Source organism: Amblyomma mixtum, chromosome 3 (genome assembly GCF_055824585.1).
Source record: "Amblyomma mixtum isolate Tamu chromosome 3, ASM5582458v1, whole genome shotgun sequence".
Taxonomy (NCBI): domain Eukaryota; kingdom Metazoa; phylum Arthropoda; class Arachnida; order Ixodida; family Ixodidae; genus Amblyomma; species Amblyomma mixtum.
This window is the reverse complement of record NC_143014.1, coordinates 399,572,635-399,593,015: the sequence shown is the minus strand read 5'-3', so window position 1 is coordinate 399,593,015 and position 20,381 is coordinate 399,572,635. Positions and strand designations below refer to the sequence as shown.

At 48.0% G+C, this 20,381-nt stretch overlaps 1 protein-coding gene across 1 annotated transcript in view; it reads left to right on the top strand.

Annotated features, from left to right (window-relative positions):
• The window catches only part of LOC149357335 (luciferin 4-monooxygenase-like), an 81,887-nt gene that overhangs the window by 26,749 nt on the left and 34,757 nt on the right, over window positions 1–20,381 (top strand). The window contains exons 3-4 of the mRNA XM_089576566.1: window positions 12,959–13,065; window positions 15,026–15,228. Of these exons, the coding sequence (XP_089432692.1) occupies window positions 12,959–13,065; window positions 15,026–15,228 (310 nt within the window). The remainder of the gene's footprint in view (window positions 1–12,958; window positions 13,066–15,025; window positions 15,229–20,381) is intronic.

The following is a 20,381-nucleotide window of genomic DNA, read 5'->3' as shown; positions in this document are numbered from 1 at the left end:
CCTTGCACCGTCACTCGCAACGTGCGTATGCATCTGTGCGCCACCGCAACTCGTAGTAACAATCTTGAGCACCGCGGCAAACTTCCCCCTATGCACCGAATAGTTGGCGTCAGTATCTACAAGGGCGGCAACGTCGGTGCCGTCGACTGAGAACTGTAGGTCCACAGTGGGTGGCGTCGTCCGTCAACAATGCCGGGTTGTTCGGTTTCTGCTTTGGTGCGTCAAAGGGAGGCTGCGTCATCGATTGGTGTCGGGGTGACGGCGAGGTTTGTCGAGTCGTTGTGGAGTCTGGTTGACCGGTTACTGAGTCGCCTGGAGCTCCGTATTGCGCGACAGTAGCGGACAAGGGTGTTGCGGTGTTGGAGGATGTTTTACTCGTCGCAGAGGAGCCGCACCTACAAAGTAAAAAAATTTGCACCCTTAAAGGTGTAGCGCTCATGGCTGCACCCTTTCCACACACTCACTTTTTCTTATTTTTTTTTTGAAAAAGGGTACGCTGAGCACGTTAGCACCTTTAATGCACCCATGGACTCTTCAAAGCTGCACGGGTGCAAGGGTGTTCTAGCTCCTTCGCGTGCAAGGGTGCGTAATGGTGTAGGTATTCTTTGACTTGTCGAACAACATTCCAGTAGTTCAACCAAGCGTGCTTTTAATATGACGTGGCTATTCGAGTTTTTCATTAAAAGACAGCTGCAACTTTGATGCGAGCAGCTGTGACTATGATCTGCGGGCCCAGAATGTGATAATTAACTGAATTATTTTAGCTGAAGTGCTAAGCGTCACTGACTCCAAAAAGGGGGTCGCTGAAATGGCGTATATAAACTTGGAGAAAGTAAGCGTGGAAGAGTATCTGTTGTTTCAGCCGGCGTCTTTGCATCGGCGGACGCGGTTGTTGCGATGCGCGTCTGTTCTTTCACTTTTTCTTCTCAATAACGAGTGGCTCGGCTCGAGCCACTCGTTAAGCTTCCATTCAAGAGTGCACCCCAAAAAAGAAATTGATCAGCGCCTTTTAAAGCAATAAAAACCCATGAAACTTTAAAGCAGTCGGAAAAAGGGTGCGACAAGCAGACTTTCCACCCTTTTAGGCAGCCAAAAAATAAGGGTGCAACTGTTACGATCCCACCCATGCTATGGGAGCGACGAGCGTACTTTGCACCCTTTTGGGACGGTGCAAGGGTATGAGTTATAGACACGGAAATGCGCCCTTAAGGATGCAAATTTTTTACACTGTACGGAGGTTGCGGCGTCTAGTTTCCCCTACGCCGACTTTGGGATGGGTTCCGCCGACCAAGTTAGCTGTATCGGTGAGGGGGATTGGGAGAAGCGGCTGCGGCCGGGATCGGCCTGCGGAATGTAATGCGCGATCTCCCACGGCCTCTCACCAGGAAGCGGATGGCGTGCATCGAAAGGGTATTCTCGGACACCTAGGTCCCTGTACGGGGAACGGCGACAGATGTGCCCAGCTTCGCCGCAATGGTAGCACAACGGCCGGTGGTCTGCGGTTCGCCAGACGTCAGTCCGTCAAGAACCCGGGCGCTGCATGGCGTTCGGCCTAGAAGGTGAAACATGGACGGCTAGTGTGTAGACTTTTCCTTACCAGCCGATTGCTGGCGCCCCCCCTACGTTAGGGAGCCTGAAGGGCGTTGTTAGGTGTGTGTGTGTGTGTGTGTGTGTGTGTGTGTGTGTGTGTGTGTGTGTGTGTGTGTGTGTGTGTGTGTGTGTGTGTGTGTGTGTGTGTGTGTGTGTGTGTGTGTGTGTGTGTGTGTGTGTGCGTGTGTGCGTGTGTGCGTGTGTGCGTGTGTGCGTGTGTGTGTGTGTGTGTGTGTGTGTGTGTGTGTGTGTGTGTGTGTGTGTGTGTGTGTGTGTGTGTGTGTGTGTGTGTGTGTGTGTGTGTGTGTGTGTCGGGAAGGCGGCTCGTCAACGTACATTCTTGACGGAGGACGAAATTCCGACCGGGGGAGTCTCAGCTGACGGCGACAACGAGAGTGGTGTGAGTGGCGTTGATGTGCGTGATCCTCTTTCGGCAATGAGTGCCGACCAGGGGGATAGTATTTCTGTGTGCGAACTATAGAATGTTCTCATGGAAAAAGACCGTATCGTGACGACTCTATTGGAAGACTTGACTCAGACAGCAAAGCCGCAGCCCGTGTCAGCAGGGACGCCGGGTGGCATCGCTGCGTTCCAGGTAATGCCCGACCTCAGTACCAACATAACGACCTTTGACGGCTGCGAGTACGCACCCTCAGCAAATGACTGGATTGAAAATCTTCGTACAACGGCGACGCTACACAGTTGGCCTGAGTCTTTTCTGCTTGAGACCGCGAAGTCCCGTTTGACCGGACCTGCGAGATATTGGCTGCGTTCGAGGAGATCCGAAATCAAAACTTGGAAGGATTGTGAAGAGCGTTTTCGGCGAACCTTCGTGAGCCAAACACGTGCGGCAGAACTCTGGCGGAAAATGCACGAGCGTGTACAACAGCACAGCGAAGGCTCAGTGGCTTATTTTCACGCCAAGGTGCGATTGTGCAGGGAGGCGAACCTGGACTTCTGAGACACTCGTGAACAGGTGATCACAGGACTACGCTCGAAACAACTCAGCACGATGCTGCTCGGAAAAAGTCATGAAAACGACGATGACATCCTGCACGACATACAAGAATTCGAGAGGATTGAGCGTGAGAGGCCAGAGATTTTCGGTTCAGCGCGTGAGCGTAGACCCATGAGCGACGAAGCACGTGCTCAGAACACTAGCGCATTGCATGCAAGGAAATCAGTCGGCGAGGGAAGTGCCAAGGATCGGAGGCCCCCTCTGTCAAATGAAAAAGGAGAGGGAAAGCGCTACAACTGTAGCCAGTTCGGTCATATGGCGTGAGACTGTCCGCAACCAAAACGACCAATGAAGTGTTTTCGCTGCAACGGAATGGATTACACACAGCGTCACTGCAAGTAAGTATCGCAGCGAAATGAAGCAAATGCGGTGAGTGTGCCAGTATGGCAGGCCAAGAGCGTGAGCGTGTTACTGAAAGAAGTTATACTAAATTGTAAGTTCACTCCTATTGGACGCATTGACACAGCCAGCTCTGTCTCCTGCGTGCACCTGCAGCAGCGTGATGTTGCTCAGAAATTGTCCCTGAGGCAACGGCCCAGTACGGCTTCGGAAGTAGCTCTGTGCCCGCGGCAAAGAGCATTGGAAAATGCAAAGCGGATTTAGTCATCGATGGCGTTTTGGCAAGGGACATACCCATACTTGTAGTCCCAGATGATGCGCAGTCCGTGGATCTGTTAGTCGGAAGGACATTCACTGAGTTTCCGTATGTCACATATGCAAGAATAGGAGGTTTTTTGCGCTTTTGGCACCGCGATGACTGTCCGTTCACTCACCTGGAGCCCGATGAAGTCCACCAAAGACTTAGGTTGAAGGCTAGGGACGAGTCTGTTTTACACAAAGACACTGTGAACTGGATTACGCTCACTGCTGAGCAAAGGCTCACAACCCCCGTGCAGTACAGACATTGTGGACAAGATGTTCTACTTGACATCAAGCTGGGCGAAGTCACGGTCCCATGCAGCCAATAGGTGATGGTGAAGCTGTCATACTGAAAGGTCAGCAACTTGGGAGAGCAACACCGGTAGAGGTACTGAAAAATTTTGCTGGAGGTCCGAGCGTGGATTACGCAGAGAAGGGAAATAGCACGAGCAAGGAAGTGTGCATGCTACCTGAGCGACAGCCGATACGGCGCTGTGAGGTGCGCGTTGGACCCTCTGTGACGGAGTCAGAGCATTAAGAACTGGTGGATGTTTTGAACGAATTCCGCTAATGTTTCGCAATGAATGCAGCAGAATTGGGTTGCACAACGGTGTTGGAGATGGACATTGTTCAGGTCCCGGGTAGCACCCCTGTTGCATTGCTACCACATCGAACAAACGACGAAGGGCGAGAAACAATTAGAAAAATCGTTAAAGAGTGGAAGGACCTTGGTCTGGTGACCGTGGCAAACTCTTAATATGCAAGCCCTGTGCTTGTTGTAGACAAGAAGAACGGTGAGAAGCGCTTGGTTGTTGACTTCGCAGTCAAGCATCGGCCGGGTACACAGATTCAGCATGTTGACTCGTTGAGTCGAGAACCAGTGGAGTGTCCGCGTTATACCATGGCTGAGCCTTTACCAGTGAGACGCCCACGCAGGCAGCGAGTAGCACCTGCCAGGTTGCGAGACTGTGTTCCTTGAAAACAGCCATCGTCTGTGTTTTCCATCCTGTGTGTGTGTGTTGTTAACTTCTGTATTTTTTTTACTTAACGAGGACGTTTAGACTTCAGGACGGCCGAGTGTAAACTTTTCCTTACCAGCCGCTTGCTGGGGCCCCCTACGTTAGGGAGCCTGAAGGGCGTTGTTAAGGCACGGCTAGGAAGAGGGAGAGGACAGTGTGTGTGCGTGCGTGCGTGTGTGTGTGTGTGTGTGTGCGTGTGCGTGTGCGTGCGTGCGTGCTGTGTGTGTATGTGTGTGTGTGCGTGCGTGCGTGCGTGCGTGCGTGCGTGTGCGTGTGCGTGTGCGTGTGCGTGCGTTCGTGCGTGCGTGTGTGTGTGTGTGTGTGTGTGTGTGTGTGTGTGTGTGTGTGTGTGTGTGTGTGTGTGTCGGGGAAGGCGGCTCGTCAACGTTCGTTCTTGATGGATGTTCCCGTGAGTTTTGTGCGACAACCGTGCGTTTTCTCTGTACCACGTTCAATGCGCGAAAGTCAGTAAAACGCTTCTTCTATATTTTCTAACTGGTGTGACCTGTGTGTGTCAAAAGTGTTAGCAAGTGTGCGTGGCTCATAGCGTGGGGTTGGCCGTGGCATGTACCGACTTGCATCGGCGGCATAACTTAAGGCATTGGGCGGCCTACTGCCTGGGACGAGTGGCTAGGCGCCCATTGCCTGCTGCACTTCTTGACGTACGACATGAAACAACGTGGCGACCTGTGGCTGCGCAGTGGTCAGTAGGTACTTCGGCACCTCTTCCCGTACTATGGCCCGTATCAGCTCGCGCAGCGATTCTGCGAAAGTGGTCACAGTTTCCTCAGCTCTGGCGGCAATCATTGATACAGTTGTGCGCTGGTACTGCTGGGTTCGCATGTCAAAGGACTTTTCGATTGTGGCCGCTTCACTGACGAAGTCTGCTACGGTCGCCGGAGGACTTCGCACTACTAGAGCGAACAGCTGTTCCTTTACACCCTTCATTAGGAAACGCACTTTCTTGTCGTCCGACATGCTCGGGTCCGTGTGACGGAAGAGCCACTTCACCTCTTCAATGTAGAGCGTCATGCTCTAGTTTGGAGAAGCAGTTCGGCCTTTTCCTTGCGAAACGCGCTGGTGAAAGTACGCAAATTTCCGTCTTCAACGTGTCAGATGTGCGGAGGCCGGATTCGCGATTATCAAACCATGTCCTCGCATAGTCTTCGAGCTCGAAGTAGACATGACGCATCTTACAGTCAGCGTCCACCCGGCCACCCAGTCGAACTGCTCCAGCCAGTCCTCGGCATCTTCATGTGGAAAGCCATGGAAACGAGGTGGGTCCCACGGATGGTGAAGCAGCACTGGCGCTGCTAAACCTGGCGGATTCATTCATTGCGGTCAGGCAAAGGTCCAAAATTTGGAGGCAGGCCTTTCAGTCGGTGACTTGCCTGAATAACTGGTGTCTCTACCGTTGGGGTGCCTCCTGGGCTTGATTCCCGGCTTGTAGGGTGCGTCCGATACATGGAAGGCGTACCCAGCGCCCCCCAACAGATGTCACGTAGATAAATAGCCTTGCGGGTCAGTTAAGGGCGTAGCCTGAAGACCTAGACGCCGCAGCGTTCAGAAAGAATGACAGAGAAAAAAAAACATGAGCTACGCACATGATGATGATGATGATGATGATGTCATCAGGCTTAATGGCTCATACCCACGGCCGGGGATTGGCTACCCATATGTTCCTCGGAAAATCTTCGTTGTCCTGTTCAGCGCTGGCAGCAATCTAATGAAAAGATACCGCTTAGAGAGAGGTATAGAGCGACTTTATTAAAAGTCAAATCGCTGACAATTTGGGTTCTTCCGCCGTGCCGACAAGGGCCAACTGGTCGACGTGCGCCTTCGAGGCAAGTCACGCCGGACAGTGGGGAAGAGGTTGTTTGGGGTAGTGCTAAAGATCCAATTCAGACAAACTTTTGAAATTGCAAAATATATTTTTGACCTGGGTTGGTAATGCTCATTTTGAGACGCATAGTAAGTGATCATGAAAGCAGCTCATTGTTGGAAACCAGCACCTTTTTCTTGTTCAATCAGCAATGCATTATCCATGTAAGCATAATAAAATTCTGTGACTTCAGGCTACGCACCCTTTTTCCTTCTTATTTATAATGGTATGCGACCTACACCTCAATGGCATGCCTATTAATTTACGAAACGCACATAAATAACCTAGCGTTATGTACCACCGTCTCTTCTTAAAGGGCGTGCGTAGGATCGGGCTGATATCACCAGCTGAATGGGGCGAGTGCCTATTCGGCACAGTGTTCCCAAACGGCTAGGGTGCGTGCTCATTACATTATTCACGTATTACCGCTCTACTTTCCGAATTTATAGTTTCGCACAGCAAGGTCTCTGCCGTAGTGAACACGCGAACCCGCTGTGAACTTCAAGCGCAATTGCTGTCAACCACGGTAGCGTTTTCAAAAGGGAAGTATGTTTTCGTGCTAAAATCTCCATTGCAGTGACTTCACAAAACTGGCTACAACTTTGCTTCCACTGGGACAGCCTCCTCAAAGGAACTTTGATACAAGTTCGAGCAGACGGTCTGAGAGCTCTACTTAGTTAGCGTCGCTCACAGAGAATGGAAAATATTCTCGGCTTAATCGCTCGTTTCTTCATGCTTAAATTTCGCACAGAGGGGGCCATTTAACGGTCAGTTATGCTTTGTATTACGTTTGGGAGGGTTACTTACCATAGTCCGTCACAGTCATTTGTTAAAGCCTCGTCGGCTGTAGCGTCGACGAACCAGAACAACGTGCATTTCCAGATAATGAGGATGATGCTGCTGCTGGCATTGATTGAACATATTCTCACTGCGTGCGTTAGTGGTACGAATAATGTTAGTAAGGGTCTAGAGAGGTAATGGGGAGGTCCACAACCTCAGGTCCTTTGAAGGCCCTCATTCTCTGATGATGGCCGAAGGCTTGGACCCCCCTCACCTCTACAAGCAGCGGAAGGTAAGGATTTTGAAGTCAGCTTGGGTAATTAAAGCCAAGTTCTCTTACGGTTCCAACGGAGGCTTTGCCCAAACACCACGATATGTAATTGTTGCCGTCGAGAACAACCGTTTTTTATAGCCTGGAAGCTGTTTATCAGTTCTCGTATGACATATTTTAAGGCATTGATGTGATGAGTCTTTGAGACTGAGACACCAACTCCCTCTACCACCTGGGCATCGAGCAGTATCGTCTGCCCCTCTCTTCTGAGAAGCAGATCGAGGATCCTATTGCCCCGTTGGGTCATGTAATGCGGCTTTATTGTAACATCGAGACCTAGTTCCCGCGCTCTTTTCATTGCGTAACGCACCATTAATGTTGCCATGACGTATCAAACGCAACTGATGAGTGCGATGACATTTCTGAGCCACATGGCCCAAAGCTTCTTGAACTAGGCAACAGCCCCTGGAATTCTTTCCTACTTCTTGACCTCTCTTTGTGGGGGCCCGCAGAGGCATTGCACTAAAATGCAATGTTTATAAAATCACGTGATCACGTGAGTACCTTCCCGTAGCCAATTACTGGAGCCAAGCTCAATGATTGCTTCTCGCAGAGATTTTCCGTCATCGCTTACATACACCTCCTTCCTCCAGAATGCCGCATTCTCATTTCTTGTACGAATGTTCACTTTGCTAATCACCGCAACGTTCTCAACCTTTCCGAACCTCCTCTTCTGCATAAACCATTTTAGCGAACTCTTTCTACGGCTCATTGCTTGAGGTTCGTAACTACTCCGGATGCTTCAGTTACAAACAGGGTACTGTAGTCCGTACACAAGTATTGCCCAGTCCGCCATCTCTGATGCAGGCATGAAATATCGGAGTAGCTATATCGTGCAGAAAAGATAGCCATATTCGTACCGCCGTCTCACAGTTTGGTCTATCTTCAACAGCATCTTTGATGACGTTGGTCCCAGCACAAGTCGGTGCAAGAATCTTGGAAGACGATGGTAGGTCATCCGCTGCAACAAAGTTTTAAATTCTGCCAATACATCAGCGGGAATCAGAACGAGAAGCGTGAACGTCTCTCCTAGGTACCTACATAAAGCCTCTGGTTCAGCCGCTGGGATGGGCCGCCCGCGAATAGTAAACTGTTGCCTCACGCTTCTCTTCGTGACGAAGGGAGGATATTGTGAGGTCTTTTGTTGGATTTATTTCTAGCCCCCTTGGTGCGAGGAATGCATGTAAATCGTCGAGCTGTTGCTGCAGTCCTTCCGGAGTTGATGCCAGTACGATCGCATCGTCTGCAAAGTTCATTGCCTTAGTGACTAGTGGATTGCTCCTAAACCCAATCTCTGAGGGACATTGGGGAGCCAATCGTCCAACACAAGGTTAAATAATGTTGGGGACCGGGAACCAACCTGCCTAACCCCCCGCCCCCCTCCCCCTCCTTTGTCGGATGTACCAGTTGTGTAGAACCTTGCATTGTGAGCAAGTTGCAGCAGTCTCATAGAAGTCTTGCAGATACTTTACAATTGCTTCATCAAACCCTCAGAGGGACGCTCAGAGGGACGCGCGCCTACTCACCGTTGGACTAGGAACATTTCACGCGCCTTCCAGGACCCCGTTACGTATACACCCAGCTGTTGTGCGTCTGCGCACTCACAGGGCTTGCCTCGCCGGCTACTCTCATGCATCAGCACAGCAAAGTTCGGACTATTAAGTCCGGCGTGGTCCTTTCATGCAGTTCGTGACTGCACCAGCAGTTCTTCCCACTCTATATAGGGCAGTCACAAAAAAAAAAAACGACACACATACACAGATGCACGTATGCAACCGCACACGCGAAGTCGCAGAGCAGTACAGGTAGCGCCATTTCGCGCGTGTAGGAAAAACAAACGCTCTATCGCCGCAGCCTACGCTACAATCGCCGCAGCCTACGCTACCAGTACCGTCGCCGCATACGACGAGGATTTAGCGATTAATGCAGACTGAATGGTTTATGGGTGTTTAACGTCTGAAACCGATTCAGGCTATGAGGGACACCGTACTGAATTGCTCCGGAAATTTCGACCACCGGGGGTTCCTTAACGTGCACTGACATCACACAGTACACGGGTCTCTAGAATTTCGCCTACATCGAAATTCGACCACGGCGGCCGGGGTAAAACCCGTGTCTTCATGTCAGTAGCCGAGTGCCGTAACAACTGAGCCAGCGCGCTGACCGAATCAATAAAGCAACAAACTCGAACTTAGTCCAAAAAAACTGACCGCCATATGGAATGAAAAGGAAAATCGGTTTTTGAGGAAAGGAAATGACCGAGTAACTGTCTCGGTTATCTCGGTGGACGACACCCGAACCGTGCCGTAAGGAAAGGGATAAACGAGGGAGTGAAAGACGAAAATAAGAAAGAAGTGCCGTAGTGGAGGTCTCCGGTATTTTTGCCCGGACATCTTTAACAAGCACTGACATCGCACGGAACAACGGAGCCTTTTTGAATTTCGCCTTTTTGCGGCCGCCGCGGTCGGGTTCGAACGCGGGTACTCCGGCTCAGTAGACCAGCCCCTTAACCACTGAGCCACCGCATCTGTGCAAAATTTAAGCCCGAACAAAAGAGCTGTTCAGCCGATATAACGTTTTTTTTTTTTCATTCAACGATTTTCGATTTTTTCTTGGCGATGCAACACTCTTGAAGTGAAACGCGCACACAAATTTTATCGAAAGTGCGTCGCAGTCGCAAGCGCGCTGTTCAAGCCTGCATCGAAAGGCCCTGATCGAGCAAAGGTTCGAAATTACACAACGTGAGCCGAGCGGTCAGCCATCTGATCTGCGAGCACAGGCATAACCTGCGATGCACTTTCAGCGTCCAGCGGCACATATCGATCAAACAGCGCGTCTTCCATAAGTGCTGGGAATCGACGCGCTTTCAGTTTCCAGCGTCGAGTATCCAGCATTGAACTGCATGGCTTGCATATTCCATCGGTTCTACATGTTTGCACAGCGCGAAGAAAGCGCGCCCGCACCTGTGGCGGACAGTTTTTCTGAAAATTCCTTCCATTATCGCCACCAGGCTCATAACGAACTTTCGGCGGAAGTGACCTCATGTCAAGTGATCTTACTTCTGGGCGCCACCTGCTCGAATGCGTCTATGGCAGTACACCGCCAGGTACCCACCGGTGATACACTGTGTACAAGTTTTCCCCTGGCCTGATACTCGAAAATGCTGAGGAAATCAGACTTTGACCCCACCTTTTGTAGTCGGAAATAGATTATGTCATGGAGCTCTTTGACCAAAGCTGCCCTTCATCATCATCACCATCAGTCCGACTACGACCACTGTAGGGCAAAGCCCTTCCCGTGTCCCTCCAATTAACCCTGTCCTTTGCCAGCTGCAGCTACCGTAGCCCCGCAAACTTCTTAATCTCATCCGCCCACCTAACTTTCTGCCGCTCCCTACTACGCTTCCCTTCTCTAGGCATCCAGTCCGTTACCATTAACGACCATCGGTTATCTTCGCTACGCATTACACGCCCTGCCCAAGCCCATTTATTCCTCTTGATTTCGACGAAGATATCATTAGCCCGCGTTTGTGCTCCACACCCTCCCCCCGCTACCGGTCGCTTAACGCTACACCTATCTTTTTTTTTACTTATTTTTATTTATTTAGCAAATACTGCCGGCCTGTGTTGCAGGCCTTAGGCAGGAGTGGGGTACAAACATATTGATAAAAAATGACAAGTACATTGCAAAAGAAGCAGATAGCGAACAGAGCAAAAACCAGAACATAAAAGATAAAATTGAATACAAAGGCAGAGAACATGTAATTACATCGATCCTGGCAGCAAACGAAGCAAACGATCAGTTTTCTTTCCATAGCTGGCTGCGTTGTCCTTAAGCTGAACCCGTTTCATTAGCCTCCGCACTTCTGCCCCATAAGTGAGCACCCGTAGGATACAGCTGTTGTTTACTTTTCTCTTAAATGATATTGGTGTACTGCCATTCATGATCTAAAAGAACGAGTCATATGCGCTCCTCCCCATTCTTATTCTTCTTGATATTTCCCTCCCATGCTCCGGACCGGCGGTCACTACCTGCCCTAAGGAGAGATATTCCCTTACTCCTTGTGAACTCCTATTCCCTTGCGAGACTGTTGAACATTACTTTAGTTTTTTGCATGTTAATTTTTAGCCACACCATTCTGCTCTGCCTATCTAACTCACTGATCATGTTTTGCAGTTCACGTCCTGAGTGACTCAGCAAGGCAATGCCATCAGCGAATCACAGATTACTTAGGTATTCTCCATTAACTTTTATCCGCAACTGTTCCCAGTACAGGCCTCTGAATACCTCCTGTAAACAGGCGGTGAATAGCACTGGCGAGATCGTGTCTCGTGATAGCTGTGCGGTTGTTATAGATATCTTCCAGTATTTTTACATAAGACTCTTCTAGGCCCTTATTCTGCAATGCGTGCATGACTGCTGAGTCAAATGCTTTCTCGTAATCAAAGGAGGCTACATATAAGGGTTTGGCTGTATTCTGCGCATTTCTTTATTGACTGATTGATAATGTGAATATGGCATTTTCTCGAGTATTTTTCACGAATGCCTCCCTGACCGTATGGTTGATAGGAGTCTAAGGTTAGCCTGATTCTATTTGTGATTACCTTAATAGATACCTTGCAGGCAAGGAACAGTAAGCTGATTGGTCTGCAATTTTCCAAGTCCTTGACCTATCATTTTTTTATGAATAAAATAATGTTAACGTTCCTCCGATTTCCTGGTTCGCTCGAGGTACCAGAGCCTGTACATGGTAGCTAGTTTTTCTACAACAATCTCACCTCTCTCCTTCAAAAGATCTGCTGTTACCTGATCCTCACCAGCTGCTTTCCCCCTTTGCAATTGCTCCTAAGGCTTTCTTTACTTCTTTTGTTACTGGCGTTAGTGCGCTAATGCCTTTCATTAACGTTCTGATTACATTGAGTATTGTATAGATTTGTGCAGACATTTTCGGCTACTTTAACTAGCTGAACTGCTGTTCCCAAATCGACACACACAAAGCTGACCTTGCGCCGTAAAAATACGTCATCCTCGTCAACGCGAAGAAAACTGGCCGACGTGATGACCCTTCATCTGCCTGGCCAGTTCAGTAGCCTCACATAACGTTGATGTCTAAGGCTCGATATAGACTCTCCAACAGCTTCCTTCTCCAAAAGTAGTAGTTGCACTTGAACAAGAAGACTGGCAGAGTGCGCCGATGTTGTCATTGTCAAGACAGGATAAACAATGACTCTATGATCATACTATAGCTAGGCTGAAAGCCGTGCAGATCGCACCCGTGACAACACTGGAGACTGGGAAATGGCCATAGCAATGACTTGATGACAACCATGGACACCAGCTGGGTGAGCAACGAAAATTTTAAGAAAGGACGCAGTTTTCGTAGATGGCTTCCAGAGTGCACGGTCGTCAATAATGCTGGGATACTGATCCTGCTTAACCGAATGAATTCTAGCATCCCGAAACTAGAGGCCCCTCGTCGATAGTCGGGCTACTTTTGGGCCCTGATACGGAAATCAGTAATAAATATGGAGACCTATGTGAATGAGCTCGGTATTAGCTGCACACTAGGAAGCAAAGGATCACTCGCTTCTTTCGCGCTGTCGCATCCAACGTCACTATTGGCGTTTGCGAGGCCTCCGTCATGCTATTTTACTGACATGTGCATGCATGCCTGTCTTTCTTGTTTTTGTTTTTTTCAGGAGAGATTCATTTCCAGTTTTCAGATGTCCATCCGAAGTTTGTCTTCTGTGAACAAAAAGGTATCTCAAAAATTGAGGAGGCGTGCAAAGGCGTCGCATCGGTTGAGGTAAAAAGGCTTGCTTTCATGAAGCATTCAGTGTTCCCTGTTTCTTTCAAAACCGAATGACACCCAAAATAGATCAATTGTTTTGTGCTCAGAGCCCTTCGTCAGCGCTTCAATGACCTCCAAATGTGATTCCAACAAAACATTATGTTCTACGGTCTGTGTAAAAAAAAAACACAGCTTCTTGGTTTTGGTTTGGTTTATTGGGGTTTAACGTCCGAAAGCAACTCAGGCTATGAGGAACGCCGTAGAGGAGGGCTCCAGAAAGTTCGACCACCTGAGGTTCTTTAACGTGCACTGACATCGCACAGCACACGGGCCTCTAGAATTTCGCCTTCATCGAAATTCAGCCGCCACGGCCGGGATCGCGCCCGCGTCAGTCGGGTCAGCAGCCGAGCGCCGTAACCACTGAGCCACCGCGACGGGGCACTTCCTGGTTTTACTTTTGTCGATGCAGTGTTGCTCATTGTGCAACCCCTTCATTCCAATTTCCTCCGATTTGAATCCACTTCTTTACTCGCCCTTCCAGACCTTAGGACTGCCAGGAAACCTAGTGAATGCCGCTACATGGCTGAGATGCAAACCCTTTTGGCTCTTTATCTTTCACAAAAGCAGTCGACGCCCCTTGTCGACAGTGTGAAGTAGTTCTGCCGTTAAACTTGCCAAGAGTGTGAAGTATTTTCGCCTTTAAAGGCCTCGCTTTCGTCTTCCAATGTCGTTCGCATGTTGGTTAAACAACATGAGAAGGAGTTACCTCATACAATACTGTCGTTCCTTCCACGCATTTATATTGTTTTAAAATTATGTGTCAGTTTTTATCCCTTTGAACCAACATCTAAACACATAAAGTAGTGCGGGCCGATAAAAAAGAATTAAATATAATATTGCCCGGCCCCCACTGCCTAAGACACACCGAACTTCAGTAAACACACTGAGTAGAGTGGGCAACAGAAAAAGAAGTAAAAATAATAATGCCCTAATTCCCTGCCCGCACCGCGTGAGCACAACGGGCTTACGTTTAAACACAGGATCGTCGTCTTTCCATATCAGATTGTAGACAATCTCCGAGTTCTCGTATATAATACAGTGATGAAGAATAATCTACGCCCCCTCCCGGGATATGGAAATATAATTACAATGACTATACAGGCCGTGAAAACTGTTGTGAATACGATACGAGCATGAACCAATGAATGACACGCCCCAAAAAGATACGCAAAGGTCGTGGATTGTTTCAGCAGGCGTATGTAACAAATCTGTTCTGTGACAGGAAGTGGCTGAAGCAGAAGGCAGTTTGTCATATCATTGTAAGGACATCAACGTTATGTGTGATGTAGTAGATGTGAATGCCCAGCTGTCGATATGCAAATCAGTTATAACAGTTTGATTATTTATGCGAATAGTCACTGCGTAATGATTATAGTTAATGCCGTGTTCTACGCAAGTTGCTCTGATTGGTCTCGAAGTATTTCCTGCTTTTAGGCCAGCGTCCTTAAAATAACAGTCTGCAAAGTCAGTTAACTTCGCTGACATATCCTTTTGTTTAATTTCACTGTAATGGCTGATTTCAAAACACGAAAGGTGTCGCTGTTGCTTTCCATGTTTCCGGTCCGCAAAAATATATATTCGTCTTTCAGTGGTACAGCCTTAGTCAATAGTCTTTGGTCGCATAGACAGCTTCTAAACCGCCTATAAGCGCTTGGAGCGCTCCTAACAACTAAAGGACTATCAAAGGCTTGGACATTGTCACTTCTAGCCTTATAGTTGGTTACAGCTTAACGGTTGAGTAGAATTCTCCACTACGTAGCTGAAAACCAAACATTTGGGCCTAAAGAGTAATAAAGGGGGTGCACGTGGCCAATGAAAGTGCTGAAAATGCAGTTTAATTGCAGAAAGATAAGAAAAATAAAGTCAATATTCATTCCGAATGCTTTTGCTTTCATTGCTTTTTGCACCTTTACAGGCTGTTATTCTTACCACAGGAAGCTTTAAAGACATGCTCACTCTGTCAGAACTGAAGAAAACTGCTGGCGGCAATGTTCCAGCGCCTCTGGATCTAAAACCAGATGCGGTGATAGCTATAATCTACTCAAGTGGCTCCACGGGGCTTCCCAAAGGCGTGCAGATCACCCACCGGAATTTGATCGCCCAAATTTTATCATTTAGGTAAAGACCTTCTGCCTCTTTTTTTGCCAGCACATTCGCACTAACTTCCGGCACTTGTGCTCTTTCGTAGCATGCATAGTGTTTTGTGTGCTGTAGGCATGAATCTGGCCTGCGAGCTGTAACATTAACTACAAAAAAAATCAAACACGAAAAGAAAGAAGTAAGAACATTCGCCAGCTGAACTTTTGTTTTTTGTGAAACAATGCCTGCATTTTTTATCTCACTTTACAAAAATAAAATGCCGAAAGATATTTAATACATGATGCCTTCTTTGCGCTACTTTTTGTTCCGAATCAAATAATAATGCCTGATTTGCGTTTGATGCGCTGGCCTTGGCGGCTTTGACCAAGGCAATATTCAAAGCGGTCATTTTTTGCTGATCGCAATACCCTGAACTAACATAGAGATTGCAGCAAACGTCAAAAAAAAAAAACAAAAAACGCGAGTTCGCTTGAATCGAATTCAGGTGTGTACGTATAACTGCCGGGTGATTGTCCGCCCACTGTCCTATTTGCCCGACAAAGTTCCAGGAGTACCAAGTTGTTGAAATGATTTATATGGGTTGTAGTAGACAGCCAAAGCTTCCCCGAGCAAACAATGCAGGGCCATTTACTCAAGCGAAGAATTCCACGCGACCGGCTGGGCCAGCAAGGCATACCAAGTGACTGGCACTCAAACTTTTCAAACTGCTGCCATTGGTTGATCACCGAGCGTGAGCACTAGTTCGTCTTTCAATATCCTCTGTCTCTTTCTTCGTTCTCCGTGCTTGCGGGAGCCACGAGGCTTTCGAGCTCCGGGGTAGAGTTTACGGTGGTTCCTGGTTTGCTCTAACCGAGAGGTGCAGCCATAGTTAGTTGTACCGAAGACGCAATGCCAATGTTGTCATGCAAAACTCTTACGCAGTACTGCGTACGTTGTGACTTATAAATAGGCTCGACTTCAGCTACTGAATCTTAAAAATAGAAGCTGACCTTATTAAAGATGAGCGCAAAAAAGACGCTCTAGTTCAAGGCTTGCTGCGGATATAATTACTAATAATAGCTTTTAAAAGTATGGAACATCTGCCACCATGAAAAATTGAGCTCCGAAGGCAGCAATTCCACGCATCATCAGCGGTTGTGAGGCGCAAAATTGCTGTAGCCTTTTATCACAAAATTTTATAACGTGTCTAGTTCATGCACGCATAATATTCTGGTTGTGGCACTCAAACAACTAAAGGGTGAGCTCCTGTCAGTCGGCAGCTCAGAGTTATAATATCAGACTATACACTTAATACTAAGTTACGACGTAGACACACACTCGACAGAACAAGAGCGCCTCTCCCATCGTTTGTGTGCCTTCTGTCCTGACGTTTCTATGCCCCTGTTGCACCGATGGCGTTCTATGCGGCTCATTCTCCTCACCATATTTCCGCTATCCACTTCAGGCACATGAATACGATGCCATCCGTCAATTAGCTAATTCAAATCAACAGCTTCGTGCAAATAGCGAAAGCTTGACAGTTATTGTGACCCATTTGGTACTAATCCATAGGAACCTGCACTTTTCCCCTCATTCCTGTTACAGCTGCTTAATACTATTAATTTTCGAAGCACTTCTTTTATTAGCTTTAGCAAAGGAGCTAACAGCTGTCATCTATGCACGATCAAACTACGACTCTGTGGGACCGCCAAGATTAGTTGAAGGGTGGCACACATGGGTACTATAGAATAGTGTTTCGACGGTGGTAACGTGTTAGAACAGGACAAGGTTCCTGTCATAATTCTCTAGTCTTGATGAAACCTATTAGTAAAGCTGTGACAAAGCTTACAAGTGGAGAAGTGTACCCTTGTTGGCTGTTCATATCTTAAAAATAGCGCGAACGACGCGGTCAAAAACACAAGAAGGCACACACGGCGAAGCGTTGTGCGTGGCTTGGAATTAAGAGGTGACAGCGTCGCTTGGTGATTGAAAAGGATCCACCCGATGTATGTGAGTCCACAGGAAGAGAGGAAAGAACAGAAAAACCACTGTCTATTCATGTGGCGAATTTTCTCCGGGGTGTGGCCGCGTTCGTTCATCCTGTGGCTGTTGCGACGCATCGTAGCCTTTAGCGTTCATGCCCCGAGTTCTTAGCGCGTAGATGTTTTATTTCTTTCCTAATTACTTCGGTTTGCTTTCTCTAGGCGTCTACTTCTACTGTAGTGAATACTCTGAAAGCTGGCAAATTGCGCGGCACCTGCCGGAATAATCACTTAATCGATTTTTTGCCTGGTCGGTGATTTTTTCGCGTTGTGTTTTTACAATGTCTAGGCGCCCATAACCCCACAGTAAAAGTTTCAAACTTGTTGTGCAAGCATTTATTGATTTACAGTTATGGTGTCAAAATTGGATATCAGGGCTCAATTGGTGTAAAATGAGCAAGGGATCGCTGTGGATGCCCCAATTCAAAACAAAAAAGTGAACTAAAAACGTTCTGATTTTGCAGTGTTGGAAACTGTGCGAAACTTTTTTTTTTACTTTGTAAGGAGTAGCTGGATCCTGCAGTTATCACAAAAGGCGCCGCTCTCTTCTGTTCGCCAGGCGTTTTGTATCATTTCTCATGGTTCTTGTCGCTGACATGCATGTATTCTCGCTGATAATATGTCACATCAGCAACACGCATGTGCGAAATTTTCGCAGCCTTTCTGGAAGGCGACTATTGACAAGATCAAGGCTTTCCCCAAATCTGTAACGCCCTCCTCTATCGAGCTTCATGAACCGCTTCAGTAACGCTCAGCATAGAACGCAGCACATTTAAGTTATCATCTTGCACGAGGCACAATGCATCTGGCTTGCGCGTGTTTTAAACTGAGCTGTCTACTATGAAAGAAATCATAATCAAGATGATATTCTCTCGAACGTGCAATATTGACCAAAGGCTGTTCTGTACAGGCAAGAAATTCCCTCTCAACCATAGCCTTATGCGGCGCAGATATCTCCCGGCAGGTGAGAAACTGTATGCTGCTTATGAGCATACCGAATACGCATTGTCAAGAAAAAGTAGACAAACATACGGCATTGCTCCCAGCGTCGAGGGTGCGCCACAAGGGCTGCACAAGCTGCGGTGAAGTTTGCGGGGATACACTGGCGGCAACTGGCAAAGGAGAGACATGGGAGAGGCCCTGCAGTGGGTGTAGTCAGGCTGATGATGATGATGATGATGACCCAGGTCGCTTCTTCCGGCTCACTGGCGATGCTCATAGAAGGAGGAGAAGAATAGAAACAAAAGGATAAAAGCGCTACATCAGGCGTCCATTTCTTCGTACTGTTCCTTTCCTCCGGTTGCTCTTAGCCGACACCTGCATTGTCATTTCCAGGCACGATCCCAACATTCAGTTTCTACGATAGCGAAAATTTCCGGTTTACTTTTCATCAAAAAGCTAATTTAAGTAATTTGTCTATTTGTCGGAATGAATATTAATGTCAGCAGTCCAACAAACTCATCTGTACAGGTGCATCAGATAAAATAATAGCAGAACTTCCTCTAAATAGATTACCTATCTTCACTCAATGCCCGCCGCTCGCAACCGCTGAGCCCTGGAGGTGCCAAAATCATTCATATCAAAAACCTGCTGCAGCGCAGACCCTGAGCATTCAATAACGTATGCGACGCGCATAAGAGCCTGCATAGGTGTTCTCAAAAACATTTAAAAATCTGAGCGGGAAAGATGGAATGGTTAGTGAGATATAAATCTACAAATCTGCTATACCTCGGCTTGTTTACCGCACGCCTACCTTGGTTCTGCCGCATCTTCCTTAGACCGCACAGCTCAACCGGGGCCGGTGGCAAGCGATGCCGGTGGCAAGAGGGATCCCATAGTAACGATTCTATTAAAATTTATAGTATTTTCGTCCTTTACTGAGGCGTGAGCGGAATAGAGACGGCCGGCACTGAAGTCTCTAGCGTCCTTGAACCGCAGGACCAGTACTAATGAAACCTCTCTCCGGAGCAGTTCTTGCCGGTGAGGACGTATGTGCGCCTAGCTGGCAGCGCCAGATGCTCAACCAGCTTGGCTCCGGAGTAACTGCCGCTTGTGTTGGTCTATGCAAGACGCCATTTTCATACGTTACGTCCTGGTGGATGCATCCTGGCGATGTTGAAGAGCAGGAAACTTGCTATTTTCATCTCCTGGCTTTCATTGCCAATCTGAGACTTTACTATTTGATTCGTTCACAACACCAGCCACCCAGCATTTTGAACGCAATTGCCGATTCGAAGCTTCGGCCTGATGGAAGAACTACTTATGTTTGTCTAGGATCAGAATTTTGATCGGGGAAAGTTGGTGACCGCTCGTGCTGACGTCACAGCGTGAAACAGACAAGGACATAAACTGAAGCTCTGCAAGCTTCAATAAAATCAGTTGGTACTAGGCGTCCGCGCCTGTCGTTTCTTGTCTTTCGTCCTTGTCTATTTCGCACTATGAAGTCAACATGTTTGTCTCGCTCTTTTTTCGAGCTTTGGAAAGGACAGCTGCTCGGGAGCACTCCCATCGTGCACCAAGGATAGCATGCACAACACGTAAAGACGGGCCAGGGCACTAAAATGCACACAGAAAGCAGATTTCAGTTTGTATGCGCCTCCAAACTGTGTCCCATCCTTCTGCGTTCTGAAGTCCCATCTACAATAAACTTTACTCACTTTAAACTTCTGATTCCGCGCCTGTACTCCACGACTAGTTTTTTTTAATTGGAATCAAAGCTTCGGAAGCGAAATTCTATTCCTGCGCCGCGAGTACAGTCCCGAGTTGCAGTTATTAATTTCTGCTTACAACATAACATAATGGCAATACTCGTAAATGCAAGGAAGAGTTCTGACATAAATATGCATTTGCAACGTTTCAAGTTTGCAGAAGAACGTTTCTCTGTTTACAGTTAGTTCCTTAAGCTAGTCCGCTTGCAAGACACTTCCATAAATGACACCAGCTGCCCCATCGACGGAGCAAAAAAACCGCGCAGCGAGCAGTGTATGCGGCGGCCGTCCTTCGGCGGAACTCTTGGTGGAGTGACTGAGTTGCATAGGTTCTGGCCCGGAACCTCCATTTCAAGAAGAGCTGTGGCCGAATATAAGGCGGTAGAGAATCCTGCTGCGCTGTCTGCTCTGTCACCTGCCTGCTGTGTTTCTAATATCGCAG